The sequence below is a fragment of the Delphinapterus leucas genome, chromosome 13 (assembly GCF_059928025.1).
Source record: "Delphinapterus leucas isolate spDelLeu-1000000601 "Yukka" chromosome 13, BTC_Dleu_Yukka2, whole genome shotgun sequence".
In the NCBI taxonomy this organism is placed as follows: Eukaryota; Metazoa; Chordata; class Mammalia; order Artiodactyla; family Monodontidae; genus Delphinapterus; species Delphinapterus leucas.
In genome coordinates, this window is record NC_143141.1 from 72,413,420 (window position 1) to 72,441,238 (window position 27,819).

General features: G+C 44.1%; 1 protein-coding gene across 9 annotated transcripts in view; it reads right to left on the bottom strand.

Moving 5' to 3' along the window:
* The window catches only part of BABAM2 (BRISC and BRCA1 A complex member 2), a 462,266-nt gene that overhangs the window by 40,330 nt on the left and 394,117 nt on the right, over positions 1–27,819 (bottom strand). For all 9 annotated transcript variants that reach the window (XM_022574181.2, XM_089923326.1, XM_089923328.1 and 6 more), the window contains one exon: positions 1,096–1,249. In XM_022574181.2, the coding sequence (XP_022429889.1) occupies positions 1,096–1,249 (154 nt within the window). The remainder of the gene's footprint in view (positions 1–1,095; positions 1,250–27,819) is intronic.

Below are 27,819 nucleotides of genomic sequence, written 5' to 3' on the forward strand. Positions count from 1 at the left end.
AGCTAACTTCAACCTTTATCAAATTCCCAACTTACTTCCATAAGGATTTTAACAGTCCTAAGCTATTTGTGTAGCCATTTATTCAATCAAAGAAGACATAGGCCCTACTTTGGGTAATGGCTGCAGAGATGCAATGGGATATATAATTCACTCTGTTCCTTCAAAGACATTATAGTTCCATATGAAAAACTAGGTACTGGATCCATGTGTTGACTACTAGGCAAAAATTCTATTTGTTTACAGTCAGCTGAAGTTTTCCATTAAAAAAAAAATGAAAGTAGCTGCCAATATTTTCTTCATCGACACCAGTTATTCCTTAACTCCAATTTCTACCTAGTACTTATTCTCTAATCTAAATAGAAAGGTAGAGGGACTTCCCCGGTGGTCCATTGGTGAAGAATCCACCTTACAATGCAGGGGACACGGGTTGGATCCCTGGTCAGGGAGCTAACATCCCACATGCCGTGGGGCAGCTAAACCTGTGTGCCACAACTACTGAACTCGCGCTTCTCAGCTAGAGAGCTTGCGTGCCACAAACTACAGAGCCCAAGTGCTCTGGAACCTGCTTGCCACAGCTACAGAGGCCACATGCCCTGGAGCCTGCGTGCCACAACTAGAGAAGAGAAAACCCTCGTGCCACAACTCTAGAGAAGCCCACGCACCACAACGAAGAGCCTGTGCGCCGCAACTAAAACCCAACGCAGCCAAAAATAAATAAATCTTAAAAAAAGAAATAAAATAAATAGAAAGGTAGATTTCAGAAAAATCATATAACCCATTTAAAAAGAAAAAAAGGCAATCTACCTGAGGAGGCTAGATGAGGAGTTGGCTAACTTTTTCTATGAAGGGCCAAATAGCAAGTATTTTTTGCTTTCCAGGCTACACGTGGTCTGTTTCAACTACTCATTCTGCTATGGTTGCACGAAAGCAGCCATAGAAAATAAGTTTAAAAATGGGTGTGGCTGTTTCAATAAAACTTTATTTACAAAAACAGGCACAGGGCAGGATTTAGCCTCCAGGCATTAGCTTGCCCAACTCCTGGACTAGATAAAGAAAATGTTTCTATTTGCAAGAAATAACAATTGATTCACTTACTTTGCTCTTTTGGCCATTTCATTTCCATCCCATCTGGGGCTGTATGGATAATTTTTCTGGGCCTGGGAATAAAGCTGTCCACTGTTGGTAAAGTGATAGACGGACTGGAATGTGAGAGTCGGCTGGTCTCGAGGAAAAAACAGGGGCAGGTCAACTGCAAAGACAGAAGAAAGGAAAAGAAAGTTAGGGCTTAAATGCCTTTTAATACACTTTTTGGGCTAAACCTGAACGTTGGGTACAAGACTATTTGAACCACAAGTACTGGTTGAGGCTTAGGTAAAAGGTATGCAGAGAGAGACCAAGAAATACAAGGTGCCTTCCCTGTCTTCATGGAGTTTACAATCTAGGAGGAGAGGCAAATCACCCATAAATAAAAATTCAACCAATATGAGGCATGATGTGCAGGTGTTGAAGGAAGACTAGGAAATGGTTACAGAAGCTGGCCACCCCCAGCCACCTGACCTGCTGTGGCACTTACCTTGTCCACTATTCCATAAAGGAGCTAGTTGTATATGTGCTTTAAGTCTCCATTATATCAGAAACTCCTCAAAGGTTAGGCACTGTCTTCCTCATCTAGAATTCGATGGAGGAAGTGGGATGGAGACCATCTTTAAAGAATGGATTTGGAAAGAGGATCAAGAGGGCAAGTGATAATCTTTCTTTTTTATAGGATACAGCAACTGGGCCACCAGAAAGAAGAAAAACGTTATCACTTACTTCCAATCAAGCAGTGAATTTTGGTACTCAGCAGTTTTACATTTTTCTATATGTGTTACCATATATATCTCCTAAACCAGTAGGAGCTCCTTAATGGAATGCAACAGGGACTACATATGTCTACTGTTGTAGTATAGACTGATTCTAATATTTGCTGTTAACACGTACTATGTGCTTTATTTGTTCATTTTGGGATCCTTTAACTCAATTTTTAAAAATAAAATGACTTCCTTTAGTTGCGGCATGCGGGATCTTCAGTTGTGGCATGCATGCGGGATCTAGTTCCCCAACCAGGGATCGAACCCGGGCACCCTGAATTGGGAGCGTGGAGTCTTAACCACTGGACCACCAGGGATCCTGCATGCTGCAACTAAAGATCCTACACGTAGCAATGAAGGTCCCGTGTGCTGCAACTAAGACCTGGCGCAGCCAAATAAATAAATAAATAATTTTTAAAAATGACTTCCTGCTTCCAGTTGAGGCAAACCATAATTAAAAATGCAGACTGTTTCAATGGCACATTCCTCAAGGCATATTAATATGTATTTCTGTAAATGTTACCTACTTGAAGGACACAGAACAGGCACGTTAATTAATTTACAAAAAATAATAAGAAAAATGTGTATAGACTTTTATAGCTTTGCAGAGTACCTTTATATACTTTATCTGATTTGATACTTATAACTCCTTGAAGCAGACATTATTTTTACCAGCTGCATTTAACAGATGAACAGACTCCGAGAGGTTTATTAATTTGCTCAGGCCATAGCTACGCAGACACAGGACTCAAGTCTAGTCCTATGATTTAAATCCTAAGCTCCTTCTACTGGTCACATTGCCACCTGCTCTTGGGTTTACTGGTATCACCTGCTCACAACATACTCACTACGTCAAAATTACAATTTTAGTAAGCTAAAGTCTCCACTGTGAAGGATGTATCGGCTTCAACTTGTCGGCTCCATGAGGCAAATACATGACAGAAAAATACATACTAGATAGTTATACATGTACCACCATGTCAGTTAGGGTGACATTTGACTTGGATTAGGCCCACTAAGTACCCAAAATGATTTCCTGAAGGAAGTTAGGCTTGCAGCAAACTTAAAAAACTGTCCAGTTGGTAAGGCCTCTTAGACGTCTAAGTATATCTGACTCTGACTCAGTGCTGCAGGGGGTTTCTGACAAATGAATCACACCACGACCAAAGAAAAGTGGCAAGATTTTGAATGTCCACTCTTTAATCACATTTTCCAAGTGCCTCAATGCAGTTTCAATACATGTCTATTTGTGCCAAAGCAAAGATTTGGTAACATATAGGAATAATACAAAACATGAAAAACAGAGCAATTCAAATGATAAGTCATTGCATTCAGAAACCCTTTGGAATCCCTTCGTCTTACAGAGCTTCATCTGTAATGTCTTCAGTCTTTTTGGGTGTTTTTTGTTTTTTCTTTTTTTTTTTTACATTTTCTTGGCTGCACCATGTGGCATGTGGGATCTTGCTTCCCCGACCAGGGATCGAACCTGCACCCCTTGGAATGGAAGTGTGGAGTCTTAGCCACTGGACCACCAGGGAAGTCCTGTCTTCAGTCACTTTGAATAAATATCGTTTTCTAAAACTGTTTATCTCTTTTCTGATCACTCATTTCATTTCCTCTCATTAATTTTAGAAAAATGCCTATTCACATATTCTTTCCTTTGATTTCAACTATGTTTATAGTGTATATAAGTTTCCACACATTAAAATGAGATTCAGATGAACCCCCAAAGCAATAGCAATAGCACTGGTGAAAAGTGTTTAACATGCAAGCTTCCCTTCAAAACAGCAATAATTTCAAATAATAAAATTCAATGGCAATAATATACAAATTCAAAGTAAGAACAGTCACCATTCAGTATCCCAGTAATACAGATAATACCATAGGCTTCATGATTCTCAAGCTACTAGCTTTTTGGAGCTTTGAAATGCATTACATTTTTTGTTCCTGTTATTTTGTTTTCTAGAAAATGAGTTGCTGGAAGCTTTTTTGAAGTCAATATTAAAATTCAAACACAGTGGCTACAGGGGGCACAGTGGCTGTAGGGGTGGCAGGACTGGTCAGAGTCCCTCAAAGGTAAAATCGGTAATCCACATATTAATTCACATATGAGAAAATAAAATTAGAAAAATATAAATACCTTGCTCAGCTTAACTAGGGTATATCCTGCCTGGACCAGTCAGCAGTCACTAAAAGGATGGCTTCTTTAAAAATGTTCTATGCATAAGAAGGAGTGAGTAAATAAACGATTTATGAGAAATACTTTGCATTTTTCTTAGAAGAATGATTTGAATGGTACAAATTAGTCAAAATTTTTAAAAAACTAAAACTTGTTTTCCTTATCCCCGAAGGTTTCTGACACTTCAGATTTTGCCTATAGGCTAAGTCATGATCTTCTGATGCATACTAAAATAATGACTGGTGGGCCTTCAAGCAGCTAACTCGCTTTATGGAACTCCCAAGGTTCTAAGCAGTTTGGGCTCATCATCTCAGCCATGTCAAATCTGAACATTTTAACATTTGCTTCCTTAGAACCCAACCTGTCTACTAGCTCGGGTTTGCTTCCCAGAGTAGAACCGTTCCATTTGGTTCAGTTACTCACTGTCAGTATAATGCTCACAACTGCTTCCTATTTCCTTCCTTCTGTACACAGAGACTGAATCTTGGTCGGCTCTCGAGTCACAGGGGGCATGGTCCCCACTTGTTCAGTATAATTTCAATAACCGTTTCTGAAGCATTACTTTCTTCAAGAACTTGTTGAAACAAGTCACATCCAAACACTGCTAATTCTGCTCAACCTGGGCATTTCACAGGAGTCACTCACAGGGCTCTGACACCCTGGCAGAAGGCAGGAATAATTAAGCTCTGCACCAGCTTGCCTCATACTGGACAGTGGCTGCAGTAACAGGTTCCACTGGTCACAGTCCCAGAGCTGGTGGTGCTGTCCAAGCAACCACTCTCCGTGCAGCTTTGAGAGGGAGCTGAACGCACTGATAAACTCTGCTGCCTCTCTCTAAACCATGCTGAAGTTCCGACAGTTTTACCTTCTCTAGTAAATAAGCGTAACTGCCCCTATGTGCTCATCCTTGCACCAGAAGAAGACTTCATTAGATTTATCTAAGTTCATAAGACTCTCTAAAAACTGCTCACTTCCCCGAAAACCTCAACAATGGAAAAGTGACACTGAACAGCCAAAAGAAATGCCACACTATGTATCTGATCCACAGGACAGCTGCCAGGTACTCACTCAACATTTCAGGCATAGTTCTAAAAAGCTGGATCATATGGTTTTTCCAGAAAAAAAAAAAAAATCTAATGATGGCAAGATTAGGGCAAGGGACATTAACAGCAAGTAGTGATAATTAGCAGTCTGGCATAAAGCAAGGAGAGAGAACACGAAATAAAAGCAGACTTAGGAAATCAAAAAGCAGCCGAGTCTGGGGTGATTCAGCGTAGGAGCAAAAAGCTCCACCATCCCTCAAGCTATAACCATACGTAGTGACGTTCACTCCCAATCTTGGTAATATGGCCAACACTCTTGGTTGCCTACCCAACAGCCATTCTCCATCCTTCTTTTTTACGGGCAGAGCCCTCCTCCCACCCCATAGTCGGAGAGTGCTGGGTATTCACTCCCTCAGACTTCCCATAAAACCAAGGTATAGAAATGTGACTCAGTCCTGCCAATGGGACCTGAGGGGAAGTTGGCCAGGGGTCTTCTGAGAAATATTTTCCTCTCTAATTAAAGACACATGTACGGAGAAGCCCCCATTTCATTCTTGCCTAGATCTTATCGTGTGAGATCTTGGGACTTGGAGCTGTGCACCCATCTCATGACCATGAGCTTTTGGAAAGTCAACCTGACATCACTGAGCTGAGAATTCATCATTCTCTGGTACTGCCCAGCTCTGGATTTCTTGTTATGTGAGACGATTACAAGCCCTAACTATTTAAACCTATTTAATCAGGTCTTCTCAGACCTGCAGTCAAAGGCAACTAAAGGAAATGTTATTTCTTGCAGCTTCTGTTCAAGGAGGCAGGATAATTGTATAATCTATTTCAGAAACATTTCCACCAAGCATGGTTAAAAACATTCAAGGCGCATAAATAGGAAAGTTTTAGTTGTCTGGAAAATTCAGTTATGTGGGACAGTTCAATCCTTGAAAATGCCAAACAAACGAGGGGTTAACCATAATTGCTTCCCTGGGAGTCACATCATCAAATATTTTCGTCATTATTCACAAGTCAGCCATTACTTCATTTCTCCAGACCTTCCAAACTCTATATTCTTGTGTTCTTGGGTTAGCAGGGAAGATGCTCACGGGGTCACTCTGTGGTGGTGATGGTCCCATTGCCACTTCCAGTCCTCTCAGGCCCCTCTGGTTCCTCGAAGCCTCATTAGGAGATAGTTTTAACCCTGCGTTGAATGGCTGTAAACTTCCCTTCCAAAGATGATTCCCACTGAGGTCAATTCTTCCTAAAGGTAGTTTGTACACGTCTCATTCCCAGGCTGCCCCCACAGTGGGCACACAACCAATTAGGGAAGCTGCCGTTTATTTACTGACCACCCCTGATCTTACTAAGCACACGCTAAACCTCTGAGACACACAGATTCTAACCACTAGGAAGTTAAATACCATACATTGCCTACAAGAAATATAAAAGTCAAGTTTTCCAATTCAGAAGTGTCCCTACTCAAGGCATTAAAAATCAAATGGTGTCTCCTTTTACGATCACTGCCTTACATTTAAGTGACCAAGGAGACTAAATATTAACCACATTTTATTAAACTGGTTTCAATTTTTCACTATCTTTTAGTGATTTGATCATGTAAACAGATTACCTTTGGGGTTTTACTAGTATTACCAAACTAAAGCCTGAAGTTTCTTGAATTTTGCTGTAAACGCTAAAAATCCTAATATGGGAGGTGACAGCACGGTATGATGGAAAAAGGTACCTACAGCTTTTGGAGTCAGATAAAAATGGGTTTAATTCCTAGCCTCATTCATTTATTAGCGGTGAGACCATAGGCAAAATATTTCATCTCTTTGAATCTTGATTTTCTCATCTGCAAAATGAGGGTAATAATTCTTATAGCATTGTTGAAAGAACTGAACAAAAAAAGAGCAGGTACTAAATAAACATTCCTTCTCTCCCCCTACTCATCCTTTTCCTTAGTTTGTACTTTTTTTTTTTAATCTGGCTTTATACACTCTTCCATATATGTGAAATTTCTAACTACAGCATAAATTTTCAGTGTTTAATTTTAACTATTTTGATGGATATCTTTCTAAACTTTCACATCTCAGTAAATACAACATACTGAAAATAATTTAGCCTTTTCTCGATGACAGAGAACACATGAAAAGACCATCAGACACAAGAGTCTCAAGTGTTAAGAAGACTTCGCTTGCTCTTTCACAAATACTTCCTACCAGACCCCCCCAAACCATCCTCTGTTAAAGAGTCGATGTGCCTTTAGTGTGGTACCGAGGTCCCCAGGGCTACTGGGATGTGCATGCTGCTTGACCCCGACCACGAACTTTCTCTATTTATTTCTGTTGCCTTTTCCTAGCCAGCTCTCTTTCCTTTGCCACTTCTCACCAAGGCCAACTCGGTCTCAGTATGGTCTCTCTTTCTTGCCTCTTCTCTTTGCCTTTTGTCTACTTCATCCCACATGTATCTCAGCTTCTGAAGAGTCAGGTATGGCTGACTATCCATTCCTAGGACCAGGACCCGGCGTGGATCAGGGGCTGCACGATATGAAGTGATGCTGTGTGAGCTCGGGGTCGCTTTCCTCAGGCACTGTTCTGAGTTCAGAGACTGTCTCCTCCTCTTCCTTCTCTTGCTGTTGTTTGTTTCCTTCCGAGTTTACAGCTGCCCCAGACAGGTGAAGTTATAGGAAATCTGGCCTCTGCTTACATTGTGTTTAGCATTTGCTTTTGAGGTACTTTCTATCAATAGATACAAATTAATCATTTCAACACCCAATGAGCCAATCAAATAAAACTGTAAGGAGAATCTCAAGATGAAAGGGATGCCATAGCATTGGCCCAGGAAGAGCCAGGTTCTCGCACCTGCCCGCACAAACGATCCCAGGCTGAATTAGCCTTCTCCCGCCACGAGCTCAGAGGTTCTCAACTGGACGTGAGCATCGGCATCACCCTGGAATTAACGTTGCAGATGCCTGGGCCCCACCTCAGACCTCTGGTTCCTGAAAATGCACCTTAAGTGACTCTGATATGCCTCGCCAGGTAGGAATCACTGCAAAGACTGAGCACTCCTAAGGATCGGGGCCATGAATTAGCACTTAGCACACAGCATGACACATTGCTAAATGCTTGTTGAACTAAAGGAAAGGAGCATTTAAGGGAAATGCAAAATTAAAGCCTCAAGGAGATTCCACTTCATACCCATTAGATTGGCAAAGATTTTAAATCCCAACAATCCTCAACTGTTGTCAAGGAAGTGGAACACTGGGATTTCTCATCACTGATGATGCAAATGTCAATTTCTATAACCTCTTGTACAGTAAAAGCGAAGATGTACATACTTCATAACTCAGCATTCCTACTCCTAAAATACTGCCGCGTGTGCATAAGAAGGCAGTTAGGAGAAGGTTTGCTGTAGCAATGTTTGTGATAACAAAAATTGGAAACATCTTCAAATGTCCATCAACTGGAGACTGTGGTACATTCCTCAATGGAATACCTTATAGCTGTTTAAACAAATGAGCTAGGGCTACATGTATCAACATAGATAAATCTCAAGAACATAATGTTCAGTGAATAAAGCAATTTATAGATGAACACTGTTAAGTATATACTTACAAAGTCCAAAAACATGCATACATTATTACACACTGTTTATGAATGTCTATGTGGTAAAAAGCATAAAAATGTACACAGGAATGGTAAACACCAAATTAAGGATAGTAGTTCCCTCTGGGGGTAATGGGGAAGGAGAGAGGGACAGGAATGCATCAGGGAGGGGTACTCAGGGAGCTGCAACCAATTTGATAATGTGCTCTTTCTTTAAAAACAAAACAAAACAAAACCAGAAGCACTTATAGCAAAATACTGAGATTTGGCTGAGGTGGATACACAGTATTTGTTTTTGTACTTTTTATATACTTGAGTAGGCTTTAAATATTTATAATTTTTAAAAGTTTTTCAAAAAGCAAAGACACATGTTCATAGCAGCAGAAAACAGTCAACATGATTGCATTTACATAAAGTTCGAAAACAGGAAAAACTCATGATATATTGTTTATGGACATATGTTAGGTGATAGAACTATTAAGAAAATCAAGGGCACAGTTGACATAAAATTGAGGGTAGTGGTTACTTCTGAGAAGGACACGCTTAGGGCTTCTAGGATACTGGTGTTATGTTCCATTTCTGAAGTCGGTGGTGTTTTTTTTTTTAAGATTTAATTTTATTTCTTTTTGGCTGCATTGGGTCTTCGTTGCCGCGCGCGGGCTTTCTCTAGTTGCGGCGAGTGGGGGCTACTCTTTGTTGCGGTGCGCGGGCTTCTTATTGTGGTGGCTTCTCTTGTTGCAGAGCACAGGCTCTAGGCACTCGGGCTCTAGAGCGCAGGCTCAGTAGTTGTGGCTCAAGGGCTTAGTTGCTGCGTGGCATGTGGGATCTTCCCGGACCAGGGATCGAACCCATGTCCCCTGCATTGGCAGGCGGCTTCTTAACCACTGCATCACCAGGGAAGTCCTGGTGGTGTTTTATTAGTCTCTAAAGTACATAGGTATGTTTTAGATGTTCCATATATATATATATATATATATATATATATATATATATATATTCAAATAAATACTATTTTTTAAAATGAGAGCATTTATAAAACTAAGAGGGTCAGGAAAGCTGAATGGTCTTCATGGGAAAAAGAACACCACAGTTGTAAAGAAAAATAAAAAGCACAGAAGAAAACTGCATAAAAACTGGACTACAGCTTATACAGGCACTAAGAAGATGTACATTCTCTCATGAGAACACTGTCAGGTTGGCAAAATCAGCAGGTCACCTGGGTCCCTTCTTTTCTCCCAAATTTACTGAGTGGAAGGTAGGGTGCCAGGGAGAGCGAAGGCGTCCATGCCCTGAGCATGGGTGGGAACAGGAGGCCCGAGAAAGGGGGAGAAGCTCCCACAGTGAAGCACATCGGACAACGGCTGAGGCGTGAACAAGGTGTCCATGCAGAGGAAGGGGGACCCTGCTTGAGGTGGAAGCTCTGCAGACGACATGCACTTTGAGTCGGTTCTAGAAGGTTAAAAGCTGAATCAGAATGGGAGTCTGGGGGATACTCTGTAGAGAGGAAAGAAGTCGATAAAGCTTCGATACTGTGTAGACATAACAATTTTCCTTTTTTATTTGGCTCTTTTGGTATTGTATATATTCAATTTAGAAAAGCTATAACCTGCCCTCTTTTATCAATCATGCTTTCTTTTCCACCACTGCCCTCACCTTGGTACATGCAGAGAGCAACAGGTGATGCAAAGATGAAGGGAGCTGACGCTGGCCTTGGAAGCTCATGGCCAAGCTGCTCTCCCTTCCTGGAGGGCCCTCCTCCCTTTTCTGGGTTTATCTGGGTTTCTTCTCATCAAGACTCAACTTGTAGGAAATGCCTCTGTCCTAGAACTCTGCATGCGTCCAGCTCATACTCCTGAACAAGGCCCCCTCGGGGCTGTCCTCACCAGGAGAAAAGGAGAAAACCAGTGGCTGAGGCCAGGACCGAGGGGTCCCCAGCATGAGAAACCTTCCCTACCCCAGTGCTTCTCTGTCTGCTTTCCCTGGTTCGTCCATTCCCTCATCCATCACACGTTTTGTGAGCACATCCCATGTTGCAGGCCCCATGCTACACCTGAGGACCCATGCTTCCTGGAAATGGATGGTAGGTTACACTTCGTGCTTCCTGCAATGTCACCTGGTTTCCGTGTCCCCTGTGGTTGCATCTCGTTTGGATCCTGTGGATACTGGTATTTCCTCAGTCCTGGCTTCTTGTTCAGTCCCTTCAACCTGCTCTTGCTTCTGTGACCTTCTTCCAGGACACCTCTCTTGCCTGCTCTGTCACTCACTGAGTTCTCCATCCTCCACATCCCCATAACCCAGCCTCGGCTGAACTGCTAACAATGAAGTGTTCTTGTTATTTTATATCCTCCACATGTGAACACTGGGCTAGACACACAGCAATTAGTCACTATGTATCTAGGGACTGACTGGCAGAGATCATAAAAGTGAGGAGATGTTGACTGCACTAGACATGTAAAAAAGGAAACATGTGGGGCTTCCCTGGTGGCGCAGTGGTTGAGAGCCCGCCTGCCGATGCAGGGGACACGGGTTTGTGCCCCGGTCCGGGAAGATCCTACATGCCACGGAGTGGCTGGGCCCGTGAGCCATGGCTGCTGAGCCTGCGTGTCCGGAGCCTGTGCTCCGCAACGGGAGAGACCACAACAGTGAGAGGCCCGCTTACCGCAAACAAACAAACAAACAAGCCAAACAACAACAACAAAAAAAAGGAAACGTGTTTCTATGAGATGCAGAAAAAAATCTAGCAAGAGAGAACACCATAAACAGCATTTAATACTGTTTAAACTTCTATCTTTAAAAGAATGTAGTCACAATAAATAAAGCCTTGGCCTGGGAGGATTAAAACAGAAATCTGGCTAAATTAAGGAAGAATTTGATTAAAATAATCCTTAAATAAATTAAAATATATTCAAATGCAAAATCCTTGGTATTTAAAAGCTGGGCAAAGTCTTTAAAGAGTCATCAGCTTTTAATTTCAAAAATTCATGGATGATGTACCAAATGCAAATGATTAGAAGGAAAGGACAAAATTTTTAAAAGTAGCAGGACCGACACTGGTCAATTTAAATTCCAGTCTTTAAAAATTAGAACATCCTACCAGGCACAAATTTGCAAATACTGAGACTACTCCAAAGTGAAGGACGACTAACTTGGCTTTATGAAGAAAAAAAATTTTGAAACGAATCCAGTTATTTTTATTTTTGAAAGGGTCTGGTCTTTATATCCTAGAGAAAACAGCAACAAGTATCTAATTTGACAAGCATTCGTGGAGCAGCTACTTTGAGCCGGCTCTAGGGAGGTCAAGCTGACCAAAGCCCGGTCCTCCCCCTGACAGGACAACACCAGCATGCACTTGACCGTCACCGTACTCAGGCAGCGCAGCGATGGCGAGGGTTATAATAGAGATAGTAACTGCCTGGGGTGTGGGGTGGAAAGATAATCCATCTAAGGGCTTCTAGAAGGCTTGTTAGATAAGCAGGGCCTCGAAAGACGGCCAGGATTCAGACAGGCAGTTGCAGTGGGAGGGTTATGACGGGGAAGGGAGAGAGAAAGGTGAGGGAATTCCAGGCAGAGGCAACAGTGTCGAGCAGTCAGAGCAAAGGAGAGTGAGGGAATGCGGGTGATCAGGGCAGAGGGAATACCGGCCCAGAGGACAGGATGCCGGTGCAGAGAGGCTCTGGATAAAGACGCCAAACTGTGGAAAGTCGTGAGCACAAAGCAAAGGAGTATGGATTTTCTTGCGTGGGCACTGTTAGCCTTGAACATTTCTAGGGGAGATATCCCATACCACCCACTCTGGTGGGTCAGAAATTGTCCTGTAATTTAAATACCCCCAACATGGTAGAAATCTTCTAGAATGGAGAATGTTTTGGAAGGTATAACACATAAATCAAAAATGTTATTATTTATTATTAGAGGAGCGCAGTCATTCACGTCTCAGCTTGGGAACCGATTCCTCTTTACAAAACATCCCCTAAGACTTACTAGTGCATCCCTTACAGTCAAAGGGAGGCCCTGTGTGGCAAGCCTGAGGATGGCCTGTAACCGATTTACAGGAGTCTTCCGTTTTCTCTCAAACAACTCTACCTTCCTAGGCGGACAATCCTTACCGTAGGGCCTGAGATTTGGGATTGGGTGTAAGATTGGGGTGGGACATAGCTTAGGTTAAATACGTGTCAATGCTTGGAAACCAGGCCCCTCAAGAGTGATTTTGTGTTTCCTCATAAGACAGGTTAAAATCCTGGTCACCATGTCATTCCCCTATGCAGAAACCTGCATGAACTTATTTTTTATTTGTGTATTACACATGCCAAACATCCTCCACTCCAGATTTATACTGTGCTGGGGTATCAAAATTACAGGAAAACGTCTGACCCGCTAGACTAGGTGGTTATGGAAACGTTTAAAGATAAGCCATTCCATTCTTTGGTTGCTTTAGGTTCAGTTCCATCTGGTGAGATGGACAGGAAAGAGCTTATCTCAGTGAGGCTGAATTGTCACGTGAAGAACATGTGCTCTGGAGGTGGCAACCTAGGTTCCACTGAGAGGTTGTATCACGTTGGTAGATTAACTGAGCTTCTTTCCTCATCCATAAAACTGGAAAAACTCCAACCTCCAGGTTGAAAGTAAAGCAGGTGGTACAACATCTGGCACATAGAAAGTGCTCAATAAATAAAGGTTGGAGCCTAAAGGAATGTAAGAACAGGATGGTACAGTGGAAAGAATATGATCTTTGGAATTTGACAGATCTGGGCTTGATTCCTAGTCTACTGGTTATGACCTGAGTGACCTCAGGCAACTTACTAAACTCTCTGAGTCTAGGTTTTCTCATCTTTAAAATGGGATAATACCTACCTTGCAAGACTGTTGGGTGGTTTACGTGACATAATGAATATACATAGAACACTTGGCACATAGAAGATATTCATAAATGATACTTATTATTACTCACTTTTCTCTTAGAAGCAATTAAAATAAACAGACCTGAGTCTATATAATTTCTTTTTCTAACCTGACTTCCAGCTGAGAAAATACAACCCATAGATTAAAGGTAGCCAGGTTCTTTCAATTAAGCTTCCAAGTTAGTTCTGCCCATCATTTTATGCGGGGCAAATTCAGGAGTCTTTAGGAACTCTTCATTTTTAATTCTATAATCTTCTTCCTTCAAACTAAAAAAAACAAAATCATAGCTCTGGAGAATGTAAGGTCAAATGGGTTTTGCAGCAAAAGTTGACCAGAGGCCAGAAAACATTTGAACAGAGGGAAAAGCCTGATGAAAACTTGGTCAGTTTTCCTTTGTGCTTGGATAAAAAAGACCAGAAATGTAATCAATCTTTGTATATTTCAAGATTCCTATTTGGTCCGTGAATTATCCAAGTTTTTATTTAGTTGTTTTCTGGCCATCTCCTTAGTCATTATTTCTTCTGTGAGAAGGGCTGGGGGATACAGTAGGAGAATGGAAATTAATTCATGCTCTTCCTTGATAGCAACTCCACTTAGAAATTTCACTTCAGATGAAAGTATGATCGCTGTCTAAAATGATGTTTTTAAACTGTCATATTCTCCTAACTTGAATTAAAGAGAATACATTGTGAAACACAAGGTGAGCGTGTTGAGGCAAACCCTTGACTTGAGTTGCTTGACTTGTACATCCAAATGTAAAGGAATAAGATCATGTTCAAGCAAAGGTATTGGATCACCGTTCTCCGAAGAGAAGCATATTTGCACTCAATAACTGGAAGCTCCAAAACTTTTTTCTTCCTTTTGTTGTTTTTGATTGAAATCTTTCTAAAGCAGCCTTCACATTTACTTCTTCCATATCCTCCTTTATTTTTTTTAAATACATTTATTTATTTTTGGCTGAGCTGGGTCTTTGTTGCTGCGCACGGACTTTCTCTAGTTGCGGCGAGCGGGCTTCTCTTGTTCTGGAGCGCAGGCTCTAGGCGCGCGGGCTTAGTTGCTCCGCGGCATGTGGGATCTTCCCGGACCAGGGCTCGAACCCGTGTCCCCTGCATTGGCAGGAGGGTTCTTAACCACTGTGCCACCAGGGAAGCCCCATATCCCCCTTTAAATGACTCAAAGTCGCAATTATGAACATTAGCTCTCAGAGTGGGCCATACAGCCGTGACATCAGGCTGAACGACGCAAGTGTGTCTAAGTGTCTAGCGTCTGCTGTCTATAGCTTCTTGGTTCCCTCCACCCCCATCTCCCGGCTCAGGCTATAGATTAGGCTATACCTATATACCACAGACCTTCTCTGGACAGTTAAGCTGCTAGGAACTACGGAACTAGTGCACCAAACTTATTAGCAGGTGTAAGAGTCAGGCCTGAGGTCCCTGTGAGTGAAACACACGGACTGAGTGAGACCTCTTTGGTCTATTCCCTTCCTTTTGGCTGTGTTTTTTGACAGATATGCTTTCAGGGCAGAGCTGAGTTAGGCAGGTGAGATACTTAAAACTCTCCATGTCTTACCACAACAGAGGACATACTTGTTAAATCACAGTTCAGAAAGGAGCCTTGGAAATCATCTATCCATCTGGTAACTGAGGAGCCTGTGGTACAGAGTGGTGAGCTGCTTGGGCAGCTGACAGAGAACCCCAGGTCTTGATCCCGCATCCAGCGAGCCTCACTGTCTGATGCCCCGTGTGACTTGGCAAATCTCCCTGTAGGAGGAAAGTAACCGCAGCTACCAAAGCTGCTTTTACAGTATGACTTTGGGTTCTCTCTTAACCCAACTCTGAAAAACCTCTTGCTAAAAATTAGGCATGGTGGTTTTTATTTTTGGTTCCATTCCTTGGTTTCTTTCTTTCTTTTTCTTTTTAAATGCTAAGAAAAAGGAAGGAAGTCAACATTTACTGAATACCTGCAGTGTGCTGGGTGCTTCCTGCCACACGGCTCTCTCTTGCCCCTTTTTACTAGGGAGTAAGGCCATGCGCGTGGCAAGCCCAAGCACTTTCCGGCAGCCGTGAGGAAGAGATGGGGCCAGGCTTAGCCCTGGGCTGTCTGGGTCTGAAGCCCGTGTTCTTTCTACCACAAGTGCTACAAATTAGATTTACTGCTTGTTTCTGACATTCTGGAAGGAGTTTCTACTCAGGGACATTTTGGCTCATCTGCCATCTCAGCCAGGGGTTGCTATGGGCAAGCAACGTTCTCTGGCCATGAATCAGAAAGTGCACAGAGGTCTGAGACTGACCCGCACGGCCACGATAGACCTAGAGGAGGGATAGGATGTGTTGTTTGTCCAGAACTTACGAGTTATTCCCCTGGGTACAATGAGCTCAGACTTTTAAGAATTTTTATTTTTGATGCTTTGATTTCCTTGTTTTCTTCCTTTTGATTGGGAAAGTATTTTATGGTCATATCTATGGGGTTTTAATGGCATTTGACGCTGTTGCTCAGTTCTGTTCTTCTCCCATGATTTCCACGACACCGTATTGATCTGTACTTCCCTTCCTTTTAAAATGTTTACTGTCTTCTTTTCTCCATCTGAGTAACAGCCCCTCACAAAGCTCAGGTGAGGGACTATTAACCCTGGAGGCTTGGCCCTCAGTTTTCCTCCTTTAGAAAGTTCCAGAAAGCCCAGTCTCTCAATACCCTCTGATGCCTTCAAAATCTCCGCATCCTTCTCTGACTGCTCACCTTTGCAGTCTGATAATCCCAGAGGCCTGGTGAATGTCATAATACAAGCTTTTTGGCTTAAATGTTTTCATATATATCGTCTCATCTGTGATGTTCAAGGGGGCGTATTACCCCATTCACAGGTAAGAACACTGAGACTCAGGAACAGAAGGAAGCTCATTTAGAATTACAGTTATGTGACAGAGCTGGACCTTGAATTCAAGTCTTTCTTCAGATTTTAAACCCCTGGTTCTGACATCGTCAGGATGTTCTGCTATCGGCAGGGGAAGAATCACGCCACATGTCTGAAATAAAAGCCGTAAGCTTGTTCCTCGCTCACCCTCCCAGACTGGGTCTAATATTCGACCAAGCTCAGGACCTCTGCGTCAACTCTGATTCTTCATCCTGCTGCTTCCATTCCTGGAAAGGCTCACTGTTGGCAGCTCATCCTGGAGAGGACTGTGCACAAGGCACTGTCCCACCGGGAGGGGACTGGTGGGGCTGGAGGCACATCTACTTCCATCGTGGACAAACAGAAGTGGGAATGTATATTTTTTAAAGTATCAGTCCACTTTACACAGCTGAATATACTTTTGGTTAAGCCTAAGAACAACTGCATTAGGCCTCCCATGCCAACCCTTTTAGGTCAGCTCCAAATACTAATCAATTCACACCTGAACTAATTCAATAAGCTTTCTCAGCATCCAGGAATTGCTTCTCTACCTGTCCTACACATTGGTGCCAGCTTAATTACCTTAATTCTACCCCCTGTTCTAGCCTATAGGGACTAACCAAGGTCTCCTGGATAAAAATACAATTCTTACATGCTGGTGTGGGCAGCTCAGGGAAGGCCTACATAGCTTTTCCTTCTTAAGATGGTGGGTGTGGTACAGCCCATCAGGCTCCAGTTAAGACTAAGGTTATGAACACAGAAGCTGAAGCTCATATACACAGAGCGTTGAAGGACAGATGAAAAGAATCAGATTAGGAATAAAAAAAAAAGGGAAGATCCAAAGGGCTTTAACATAAAGTACCTTAAACCTGGTCACACCTTAGCAGAGCCTGATGTGGACTGACAGCTAATCCCCTCTCATTCAGCCTGCCTGCGCTCTTACTGTGAAATGGCCATTCTCACCCGCCCCACCTTATTCTTGACTCTTTACCAGTACTCTCTATGATGGAATTATCTTTGTTTCTATAAGCCAAAGGGTTCACTTTAGGTATGTTATTAATTGGTTGAATGGAGAAATAGGTTTGATTCTTTCAATGTTCAACTTGCTAAATCATCACTTACCCCTAGCTCATGGAAAAATTAAACTAGAATCTGCAAAGGGGGTGCCCTGAGTAGGCACTGATATGGATCCAGAGGAAAGGTGTGGGAACCCCAGGTCTAGAGGAATGCTTTACCAAGAGGTGCCATTTTTTATATGTGTGCACACACACCTCTATCTAAATATATGTATGTACATGTGTATGTATTTGGTTTAAAGTGCAGGGAAGTTTTAAGACTTGTACAAAAGAGAAGAGGGAGCTGCCTGTCTGAAACTCAGAGACGGTAGCCATGAGCATTCCCGACCATGGGACTCCCGACCGGGGAGAGTTAAGGCATCGTTTAGCACAGCACAGAATGACCTATGGGGTTTTTAACTATTTAAAAATCAGTTATGATTTGGTATGAGAGTAGGACCACATGCATTATTACAAGTCAAATAAGAAAAGAGTGTGCGAGTTTGTACATTTAGTTATAAAGACTCCGAGTTGCCCTACCTGCACTAGCCCTGTGCAAAGGGCAGGGGATTTCGAGATGAAGCAAAAAATGTACTCTGCCCTAAAGAGCTCATCACTGGGGAAAGTCAGTAAACAAGATAATCACACTATAGAATGAGAAGTCCTGAAGTGGGAGGGCGTGTTAAACGCACTGGGGTTCAGAGGAAGAGAGGCTGCCTCACTACTACCCAGACTTTATTTTCTTCCTCTGTGCTTCATAATATGCCATTTTCCTTTGGATAATAAAAAGCAAATAGTGAGATCAATGGCCTTGCTTTGCTGGTGTGCATCACTGCTGAACTGTCCCGGGGTTTCTGGCTAACTCTCACGTCCAGGGACACCTACTTTGCCGCCACATTCACTTGCGTGTGGCAGAGAAGGCAGCGTGCAGACACCACGTGGTTCACGAGGGGCCGCTCGGGCAGGCCAGTTAGTGGCGCCAGCCGATGTTTCACCCTCTTCCATGTTTTGCTCACGAGGGGCTGAGCTCTACAGCCAAGAAATACTGTGGTTGGACAGGCCGTACTGGCTCCTGGGACTGCAGGACCAGAGCAGGGTGACAGGCCACTGGGTGCCATCGGAGGAGTGGGGGTCCCTGTGTCGAGGCCTCAGGTGGAAGTGGACGTACCGCAGAGGGGGTCGCAAATGCTCTGAGGTGAAGGGCTACTACTGTTGTGTTTCATTTTAACTTCCAATCTGTCACAGACTGATAAAATAAAACTGAGTGACCAGAAAAGCAATCATGCTCGGATGCCGGAGCAATGTCAAACTGCCGTAAAAGTTTCTGAGTGTTTGCTCTCAGTGTCCCCGCGCCTCTTCACGGCCGGGTGATCAGCTGCAGGCTGCACCCTGAGCCTCCGGTCAGGGGAGCCGCAAGCTGTGCCTGATACAGATTTTTTTTTTTCCCCTTTTTTTAACATCTTTATTGGAGTATAATTGCTTTACAATGGTGTGTTAGTTTGTGCTTTATAACAAAGTGAATCAGCCATACGTATACATATATCCCCATATCTCCTCCCTCTTGCGTCTCCCTCCCACCCTCCCTATCCCACCCCGCTAGGTGGTCACAAAGCACTGGGCTGATCTCCCTGTGCTATGCGGCTGCTTCCCACTAGCTATCTATTTTACATTAGGTAGTGTATATATGTCCATATCACTCCCTCGCTTCGTCCCAGCTTACGGTACCCCCTCCCCGTGTCCTCAAGTAATCACATTTTCAATTTCAGTGCTTGTGACAGGTCTGTTTATATTTTCTATTTCTTCTTGGTTCAGTCTCGGTAGATTGTGTTTTTCTAAGAATTTGTCCATTTCTTCCAGGTTGTCCATTTTATTGGCATATAGTTGCTTGTAGTAATCTCTCATGATCCTTTGTATTTCTGTCAGTTGTTACTTCTCCTTTTTCATTTCTAATTCTATTGATTTGATTCTTCTCCCTTTTTTTCTTGATGAGTCTGGCTAATGGTTTATCAATTTTGTTTATCTTCTCAAAGAACCAGCTTTCAGTTTTATTGATCTTTGCTATCTATCGTTTCCTTCATTTCTTTGTCATTTTTTTCTGATCTGATCTTTATGATTTCTTTCCTTTTGCTAACTTCGGGGGTTTTTTGTTCTTCTTTCTCTAATTGCTTTAGGGGTAAGGTTAGGCTGTTTATTTGAGGTGCTTCTTGTTTCTTGAGGTAGGATTGTATTGCCAAACACTTCCCTCTTAGAAGGGAAGCTTTTGCTGCATCCCATAGGTTTTGGGTAGTCATGTTTTCATTGTCATTTGTTTCTAGGTATTTTTTGATTTCCTCTTTGATTTCTTCAGTGATCTCTTGGTTATTTAGTAGTGTATGTTTAGTCTCCATGTGTTTGTATTTTTTACAGATTTTTTCCTGTAATTGATATCTCATCTCACAGTGTTGTGGTCGGAAAAGATACTTGAAACAATTTCAATTTTCTTAAATTACCAAGGCTTGATTTTGTGACCCAAGATATGATCTATCCTGATTGGGTTTTGGAGCTGGGACAGTCCAGGCCTCCGGAGTAGCTGTCCTGGAATACATGTGCTAGTGGAGGTGGCGTCCTGGACAATCCGACCACCAGTTAACTGTGGCTCTCTGAGGGTTTGCAGAACTGAAGACAGTGTCAAGTTCTCACCATGGCTTTCTCTGCTGCTGGGGCTGCCTTCTTACTCACTGTCCCTGTGCAGATCCCTAGATATCTCTTTTCTTAGCCACCTTCTCCCTAGCTAATTAGTCTCTCACTTTCAGTGAGGCTTATCTTTTATTTATTTATTTTATTTATTTATTTTTGGTTGCATTGGGTCTTTGTTGCTGCACACAGGCTTTCTCTAGTTGCAGCGAGTGGGGGCTACTCTTGTTGCAGTGCACAGGCCTCTCATTGCGGGGGCTTCTCTTGTTGCGGAGCACGGGCTCTAGGTGCACGGGCTTCAGTAGATGTGGCTCGCGGGCTCTAGAGCGCAGGCTCAGTAGTTGTGGCACACGGGCTTAGTTGCTCCGTGGCATGTGGGATCTTCCCGGGCCAGGGCTCGAACCTGTGTCCCCTGCATTGGCAGGCGGATTGTTAACCACTGCGCCCCGGGGAAGCCCGAGGCTCATCTTTTGTTAAAAAAACAAACAAACAAACAAAAAAACCGAAAAGAAAATCTGTCCTCCTGTCTCTTCCTGATGTCCTCTGTCACTCTGGATCTTCTCAGGATAAACACCCAGTCTGTACCGCACTGTGGTTACCTCTGCTCCTACTCCGAGAGACGCCTTCTTGTTTCTTCTCAGAATGTTCCTGCTACCTCCTTGTCTCACATGAAACCTGGCTTTCTCCCTTGGCCACTCCCTTGAGTAGAAGCCACCTGTTTTCCCAGACTCGCCTACACACTCAGCCTTGCCCCCAAGAAAAGCATCCCCATTTGCAGCTTCTACCATTTGGCTAGATCACTTGTGTTGATCCTCTTTGCTTTTATCTACTCAGTCTCCTGGTTACACACTAACTTCTTGAGAACGTCTACACTGGCCTCAAGTCCTCCTCTCCACTCTGGTTTCTGTAACCATCCAGGGTAACTTCAGCATCTACAAGGGCAACCTATCCAGCGCCCACTTCCCCGGGGCCACACCCCCAACCTTATCATCTATTCATGCTCGCCGCAAAATAATAACTTCTAAAATACTACTCTGTGACCACAATTTAAAACTTCATTGATTCAGAGACATTTTTGAGTGCTGGCTATACTCCACGCACTGTTAGGTGCTGGTAGTATAGAAATGAAGTAAACTACTCTTAGTTTGCTGTGCCAGCTCTGATGACTATGCCAAAACTTTCTGTCTCTTTAAAAAGCCGAATCCTATCCCTGACACTTTCACTCAGGAGAAAATCCAGCTTCCAAACTTCTCAGAGAAAATGGACACTCGAGGGCGAATTATCTTCCTTTCCTGGCACTTCCCCCCTCCCCACCTCTCATATACGCATCCTTTCCTTCTATTTCAGAGGAGGTAGGGTTCCTTCTTGTCCAAAGCTCTTTCCCTGACCCATGTTCCAGGTTCCATACTCTTAAGCCACTTCTAGAATTTTGGTCTTTCAATGATCTCTCTCTCTCTCTCTTCCCTCTAAATTGTAACTTCTCCTCCACTGGTTCCTTCTCATCCTGCTGAAGAATCTCTTCTTCCCATAAGGATCCTTCTTGACCACCACCCCTACTAGCTATTTCCCATTAGCTCTCCCTTTAATTCTCTAAACCCCCTAAAGAGGTCTGGCTCACCTTCTTCACTGTCAATTAATTCCATAACCCACTCACACCTGGCTTCCCCCAACTCTAATGCATGGATGTTTCTTTCACTGCTTTTCCCACTCTAACATGGCACACGTTAACTACCAAAGCAAGTGCTTTTCACTCTCACCTCACTTGCCACTCCTGCCTTCCTGGTGTCCCTCTCTCTTGCTTCTCATCTTTCCTCGCTGCTGCTTCTTCGTCTCCATCTGTCTCCTGACTGCCACCAGCTGCCGCCATCCCCAGAGTTGTTTTCAGTCCTCTCATGTTACAGGCTCGTCCTGTGGCCATTCCCCCAGTCCCATGCTACATGGATCACAGATCTGCATCAACTAGGATGGCTCTCCCTAAGCTTCAGCCTCACATTTTTGGCTATTTATTGACTATCTCCACCTACTTACCACCTACAGACTCAATATATTCAAACTCATTGTCTTTCCCCTCAACTCTGGTCCCCTTCTGTTTTTTTTAATTTTAATCTTTTATACAGCAGGCTCTTATTAGTTATCTATTTTATACATATTAGTGTATGTATGTCAATCACAATCCCCCAATACATTCCCTCCTGCCCCCCGCTTTCCCCCCTGGGCCCCTTCTTAAGTTTCCACTCTCTACTCAGCTATCCAGCCATGAATTACACAGCAATCTGCAACTCTCCCTTACTTCCCAAATCTGAGTGTTCACAAAGGCCTGCTGGTGAAGTAGTTCCACTGTGTCTGAAGTAGTTCTAGAATCTGTCCTTTCCTCCCCCTCCCTAGTTCCACTGTTTCAGTGCCTTATATTATCTTGCCCGGACTAGTTATTCCAAGTGGTTTTCCTACCCCTGGCTTCTTCCCACTTGAATTCATCCTCCACTCTGCCATCAGACCTATGGCATAAGTGAGACAATGTCATAGCTCTGTTTAGCATCCTTCCAAGACTCTCCATGAGTAATAGGACATACTGTGAACTCCTTACATGCAAGGCTCTTCATTCTCAGGCACATTTCTTTCCCGCCTCATCTCCCATTACTCCCTTAACTCACATACCCTAAACATGCAACTTTATGAATTATTCCCAATCTTCTGAATGCACCTCATCGGTCCACGAGCACTCTACTCTCTCTGGGATGTCCTCTCCTGGCTATCTCCACAGCGTAGTTCTGTTAGCACTTGAAGACACAGCTCTAGGGCGTTTCTGTAAAACCCCACAGAAAGGGTTTTATACCCCTGTATTTTACACCCGTGTTATGGCTCTCCGCACAGGCTTGTATTACGGTATCTGCATATCTGCCTCCCGCACCGGAAGGCAAACTCCTAGGGTACCTCCCCATTTCTGTGGCCACCCCTCCCAACAGAGGGCTGCGTCTGTAGGAGGTCCACAAATGTCTGAGTTGAACGGACACAAGGCTTTTCTCTTTGACAACAGGACCAAGTTTTTAACCTCTGCATGCCCTGACGTTCTTAATAATAGTGCTACAGAGGCACAGCAGGTGAGGAATGCAATGGTTTCACAGGTAACTGCCAGGTGACAGAACTGGCTAGAAGTGATTGTCTGTGAGCGGTGTGGGGCAGGGTACTTTCGCTTTTCACTGAATTTCTTTGTGGAGTATTTGTAACCATGTTCATGTTTCTTTGATAAAAGTAAAAAATATAAAATTCTTTGGGTACTTCCCTGGTGGTCCAGTGGTAAAGAATTTGCCTTCCAATGCAGGGAATGAATGCAGGTTTGATCCCTGGTTGGGGAACTAAGATCCCACATGCCACAGGGCAACTAAGCCCACGCGTCACAACTACTGAGCCTGGGCGCCTCCACGAAGATCCCACCTGATGCAACTAAGACCCGACGCAGCCAAAAAATAAATAAATAAAAAGAAACAAAGAAAAAAAGAAGTCAAATGCTAAAAAAAGAAAAAATTCTTTGTTGGTTATGAATAATCTATCGCTATGTCTACAAGCTGCAAAGGAACATTTTCTGTGTGTTTGAAAGGACGGTCAAGTTCTGAGGGCTTAACTCCAAAGGGGCTGCATAATGAGCGTGTGCCGATGACCAGGGAGCAATCCTAGCGGGAGGCTGTACCTCCGGGGTCACTTGGCCAGCAGAGCCCTGCGCCTGAGAACAAAGCAGCAGCCCCGCAGAGAGAATATTGCATTTGCTTCGACAAGTCTGCTTACGTACACAGATCATTCTTACCAATGTGTGTTCACACGCGTGGGTATGTATGTTTGTGTATATGGCTTTTAAAAAAACATACAAAAATATTTTAAGAAAATATCCTTTTGTTTCTTCTACTCCCTGACCTGGGCACAGTGTGGAGGGAGCAAGCCTTTGAAAGCTATTTCTCCCAGCTTAAGAAAACTAGAATTTTAATGTTAGGCTGAAGATTTTCACACACACACACACACACACACACACACACACACACACACACATTTGGTTAAAGGAAGTGGGCCTGAATGCTGGGCAGCTTAGTGCAGAAAGGGTGCAGCTGAGATTTCCACTGAGGACAGCTGTACCCTAGGGTCAGGTGTCACTGCCATGGACAGCAGCAGACGGAATGGTCGTATCAGCCAGCACGAATCACAAGTAGGGTCTTTCAAAGGCCAGAGATGAAGATAAATCAATCCTTGCTAAAAACATCCGATGGCTTTGGGGCAGAAAGGCATATTTTGCTTTGCTATGTAATTTCCTCAGTCCTTAACTACAAAAGTGTATCAGAATTGAATTCTAGTGCTCATCCTAAATGGGAGCTGAGTCACAGGTACCTCAGTGCTGTGTCTGCAATCTCAAGTGGGTGACTCATGTCTGTAAAATTCTGAGAGAAAGTACCAACCGACCCGTTGCTTAGTCATCTTTTGCATGGATGCTGGGTTCATGAGCTCTGTAAACTATAATGAGCGATCTAGCCTTTTACCATCTCTTTATTCTTTTCTAAACAGTACAAATTACATCTCTAAAAATAACTTCATCTATGCAAGTGAGTCACTGCGACCTGACAAGCTTCCACAAGCTACCCAGCTAAACTGTAATATTTACTTGTGAAGGTACAAATCTTACTGTCATATTAGCCCCAGTTTTTTTTTTTAAGATCAAAATTTGGTAGACTTGGGGAAGGGAGGAGGGTTTCATCAAATGTTTTAAGGAAAACACGGTTTACTCCTAACCTTTGATATGGGCAGGGCTTTGGGGTGGAGGTGGGGGAAGAAATCCTCTGAAAGCTATTTCTAACAGCTTATAACAAGAATTTTAATATTTCAAGTCGAAGATTAATCAAAGACTCTGAACTTTTAGTAAGGGGTGCTTATTGCCTGTTGAAGGAGAAGTATCAGTAATCTTATTCACTCTAAAATCCTGAACTGTGAATTTATGACATTTTTGACAAAAGACCCAGCCACATTAATAAATGCATCTTATTAGACATTAACCTTTATTGTCCCAGTAGCCGGTTCCCTCACCGCGCCCTGGATTCTCTAGCCACACAGCTAAGCTTTGGTACTCCACCCGTTTGCTGGGTAGCTGTCCAACCCTCAGACCAGGCCTGCTGGTCTTTCGCTTGCTTGCCTTTCTGGGCCTGGCGTTGCCAGCTCTCAGCAGCCCCACCCCAGGCCTGTTCCAGTTAGTCAATAAGTACAATGAACACAACCTGAGGCAGGAGCAGGTTACCTGCAAGGAGCTTATACCTTCATAAATTAGGTAGCAATACTGAAATATCAAAGCACTGTTAATCCACACTCTGGCTGAAGCCAGAAGACTGGAAGGGTTTCTTTCTCATCAGTGTTTGGTCAGGAATGGAATTACTGATACCTCTAAACCTAGGAAGTTTCCACTGCTGTTTCAGCTTCTCCTTTAAGAGATCAGACCACTTGGCCATAATCGGATGGCCACATGATCAGCCTCCCCCAGGGCACAGGGGTGCTTTAGAATAGAAAGATGAAATCACTGGTCCATCTGAAAATTCCCCAGGAAATGGCCTACAAAGCCCACTGCATGGCTTCGACCTGGGCAGAGGCTGAGTCACATTAAATCCTTCCCATCTCCCGCTCACTTGACTCGTCCCAAGGAGGAGGCCAGCTGGAGTCACCTGGCCTCTGCTCCTCACCCTGGGGAGCAGCTGCCCCCTGAAGGGGTACCTGCTGCAGCCTGTTGGGTCTGGTCCTTTCCGCTCGGACTTCACTAACTCAGCCTCAGTCCCGGGCACCTGCCGTGGCCTGAGCCCTACCTACAGGAGCTGTCGCTCACGTCTACACCCCACTGTGGGCTCCGCCGCACTCTGGTTTCCCTCAGGAGGCACTGTCCCGTTGTCTCCCTGTCATTCTCGCAAGTCTGATGTTACTCAACCCCCCCAAGCCTCCTTCCTCACTTGCAAAATGGGGAGAATAACTATCTACCTCTCGGGGTTGAGATGACGAAAAGACACCTGTAAAGGAAAGTGCTTTATGGGCTGCAAGTGTGCTCTGAGCACCGCACCCTCCCAGCTCAGTGAGGGGGTCCCTGGGCTCCTGCCAAGTGCCTGACACCGTGGGGGGCACTGCACATAAGAATAACATAATTTAAAAGATCAATTAGCCCTAGCAATCCTGGACCTTGGCAAGCAAATTAACGGGAATAATGAAGCAAATACGCAGGACAATTAAAGCACCATTCAATATAATACACGTTAAAGTCTCACAATTAGGTTAATCAGATTGAGATGGAGGTGATCCGGTTAGAAAACTGGAGATAGGTTTTAAGAAATGGTGCAAGAAATATATGGAGGTCAAGGAGAGACGGCAAAGAGGCCAAAGTTGAGTGAGAGAGAAAGCCAGGTGGGCAAGGGGAGCCTTGTCCTGAGAGAGGCCGGCGGGCACTTCCGAGCAGAGGAAAAACACAATGGAAGTGGTGTTTCAAGGCGATTAACTTGGTGGCAGGGCGCAGGAGCGACAAACCAACCAGCTGCCAAGAAACAATCCAGGAGCGAGGTGATTGGCTCTAAACTGGGGTGGAGGCAGGGGAGTGGCAAACAGGGATAAGTAGCACCTGCATTTCCAGAGCACGTGAGGGTTTCCAGTTGGCTTTCATGTGATTTAATCTTCACAAAACCCTGTGAGGTCGGCAGGATAAACAACAATACCATTTTACAGGTGAGGAGACAGTCTCAGGGCCAGTGTATGGTGAGGCTGGAAACTCAACCCAGGTTTTCTGACTGGGAGTGACTGTTCCTTCTACTATGTGCGTGGTTCTCAAGACTAGCTACGCATCAGGCTTACCCAGGAAGCTGTTTTTAAAATATGCAAGTTCAGCAACGCCTGCCCCCTGCCCCACCCATTCTGGATTCTGATTCAGTAATAGATGGGGGTGGGGAGAGGAGAGAGGCAGGGAGGTAGGTGTCCAGGTGTCGGGCTTTTTCAAGGCTTTGAGGGGTCCTGATGTAGGATCGGGGCTGGAACCTTGCGGGACCCAAGTGGACAAAGGGGGTGCAAGAAGAGGAGCAATTATCCTCCATTCCAAGATTTGGAGCCTCAGTTCACGGAGTCTGGTCCTGCCATTAAATGCCGGGTGGAGCAGAACCTGTTCAATCCAGGGAATCTGGTAAAAATGTCTCCTAGCCTGGGACGCTGTTTCAGCTCCATGTGTCTGTCTTCGCTCTTATCTTTTATCTCCACCAGCCAGAGTAAAAAGAGTTCTGTGGATTCCGGAAGACTGGTGGAGAGCAGTGGCTGTGAAGACCACCTCCTGTGTTGGGGGGCTCCGCACTCTCCCAGGTCTGAGTGAGCACGGGCTGCTGGGCCCCAGCCTCCCCATCTCCTATCACTCTTCACTCCACCTGCTACTTCAGCCCTGTCAGTTCCCAGTTCACATGGGGTCTTAGGGAAGCCTTCTCCAGCTTCCTCGGAACCTTCTCCAGTTCCACAGAACTCTGGAAATCCCTACCCTGGTGTGGGCTTTCTTGGTCTCACAGACTTCCCTGCTAGACACTGAGCAACTTGCTGGCAGGCACTGTCTGGCACCAGCTGGTTTTTCTGACACGGGAGAGGCTCAGTGACTATTGGTT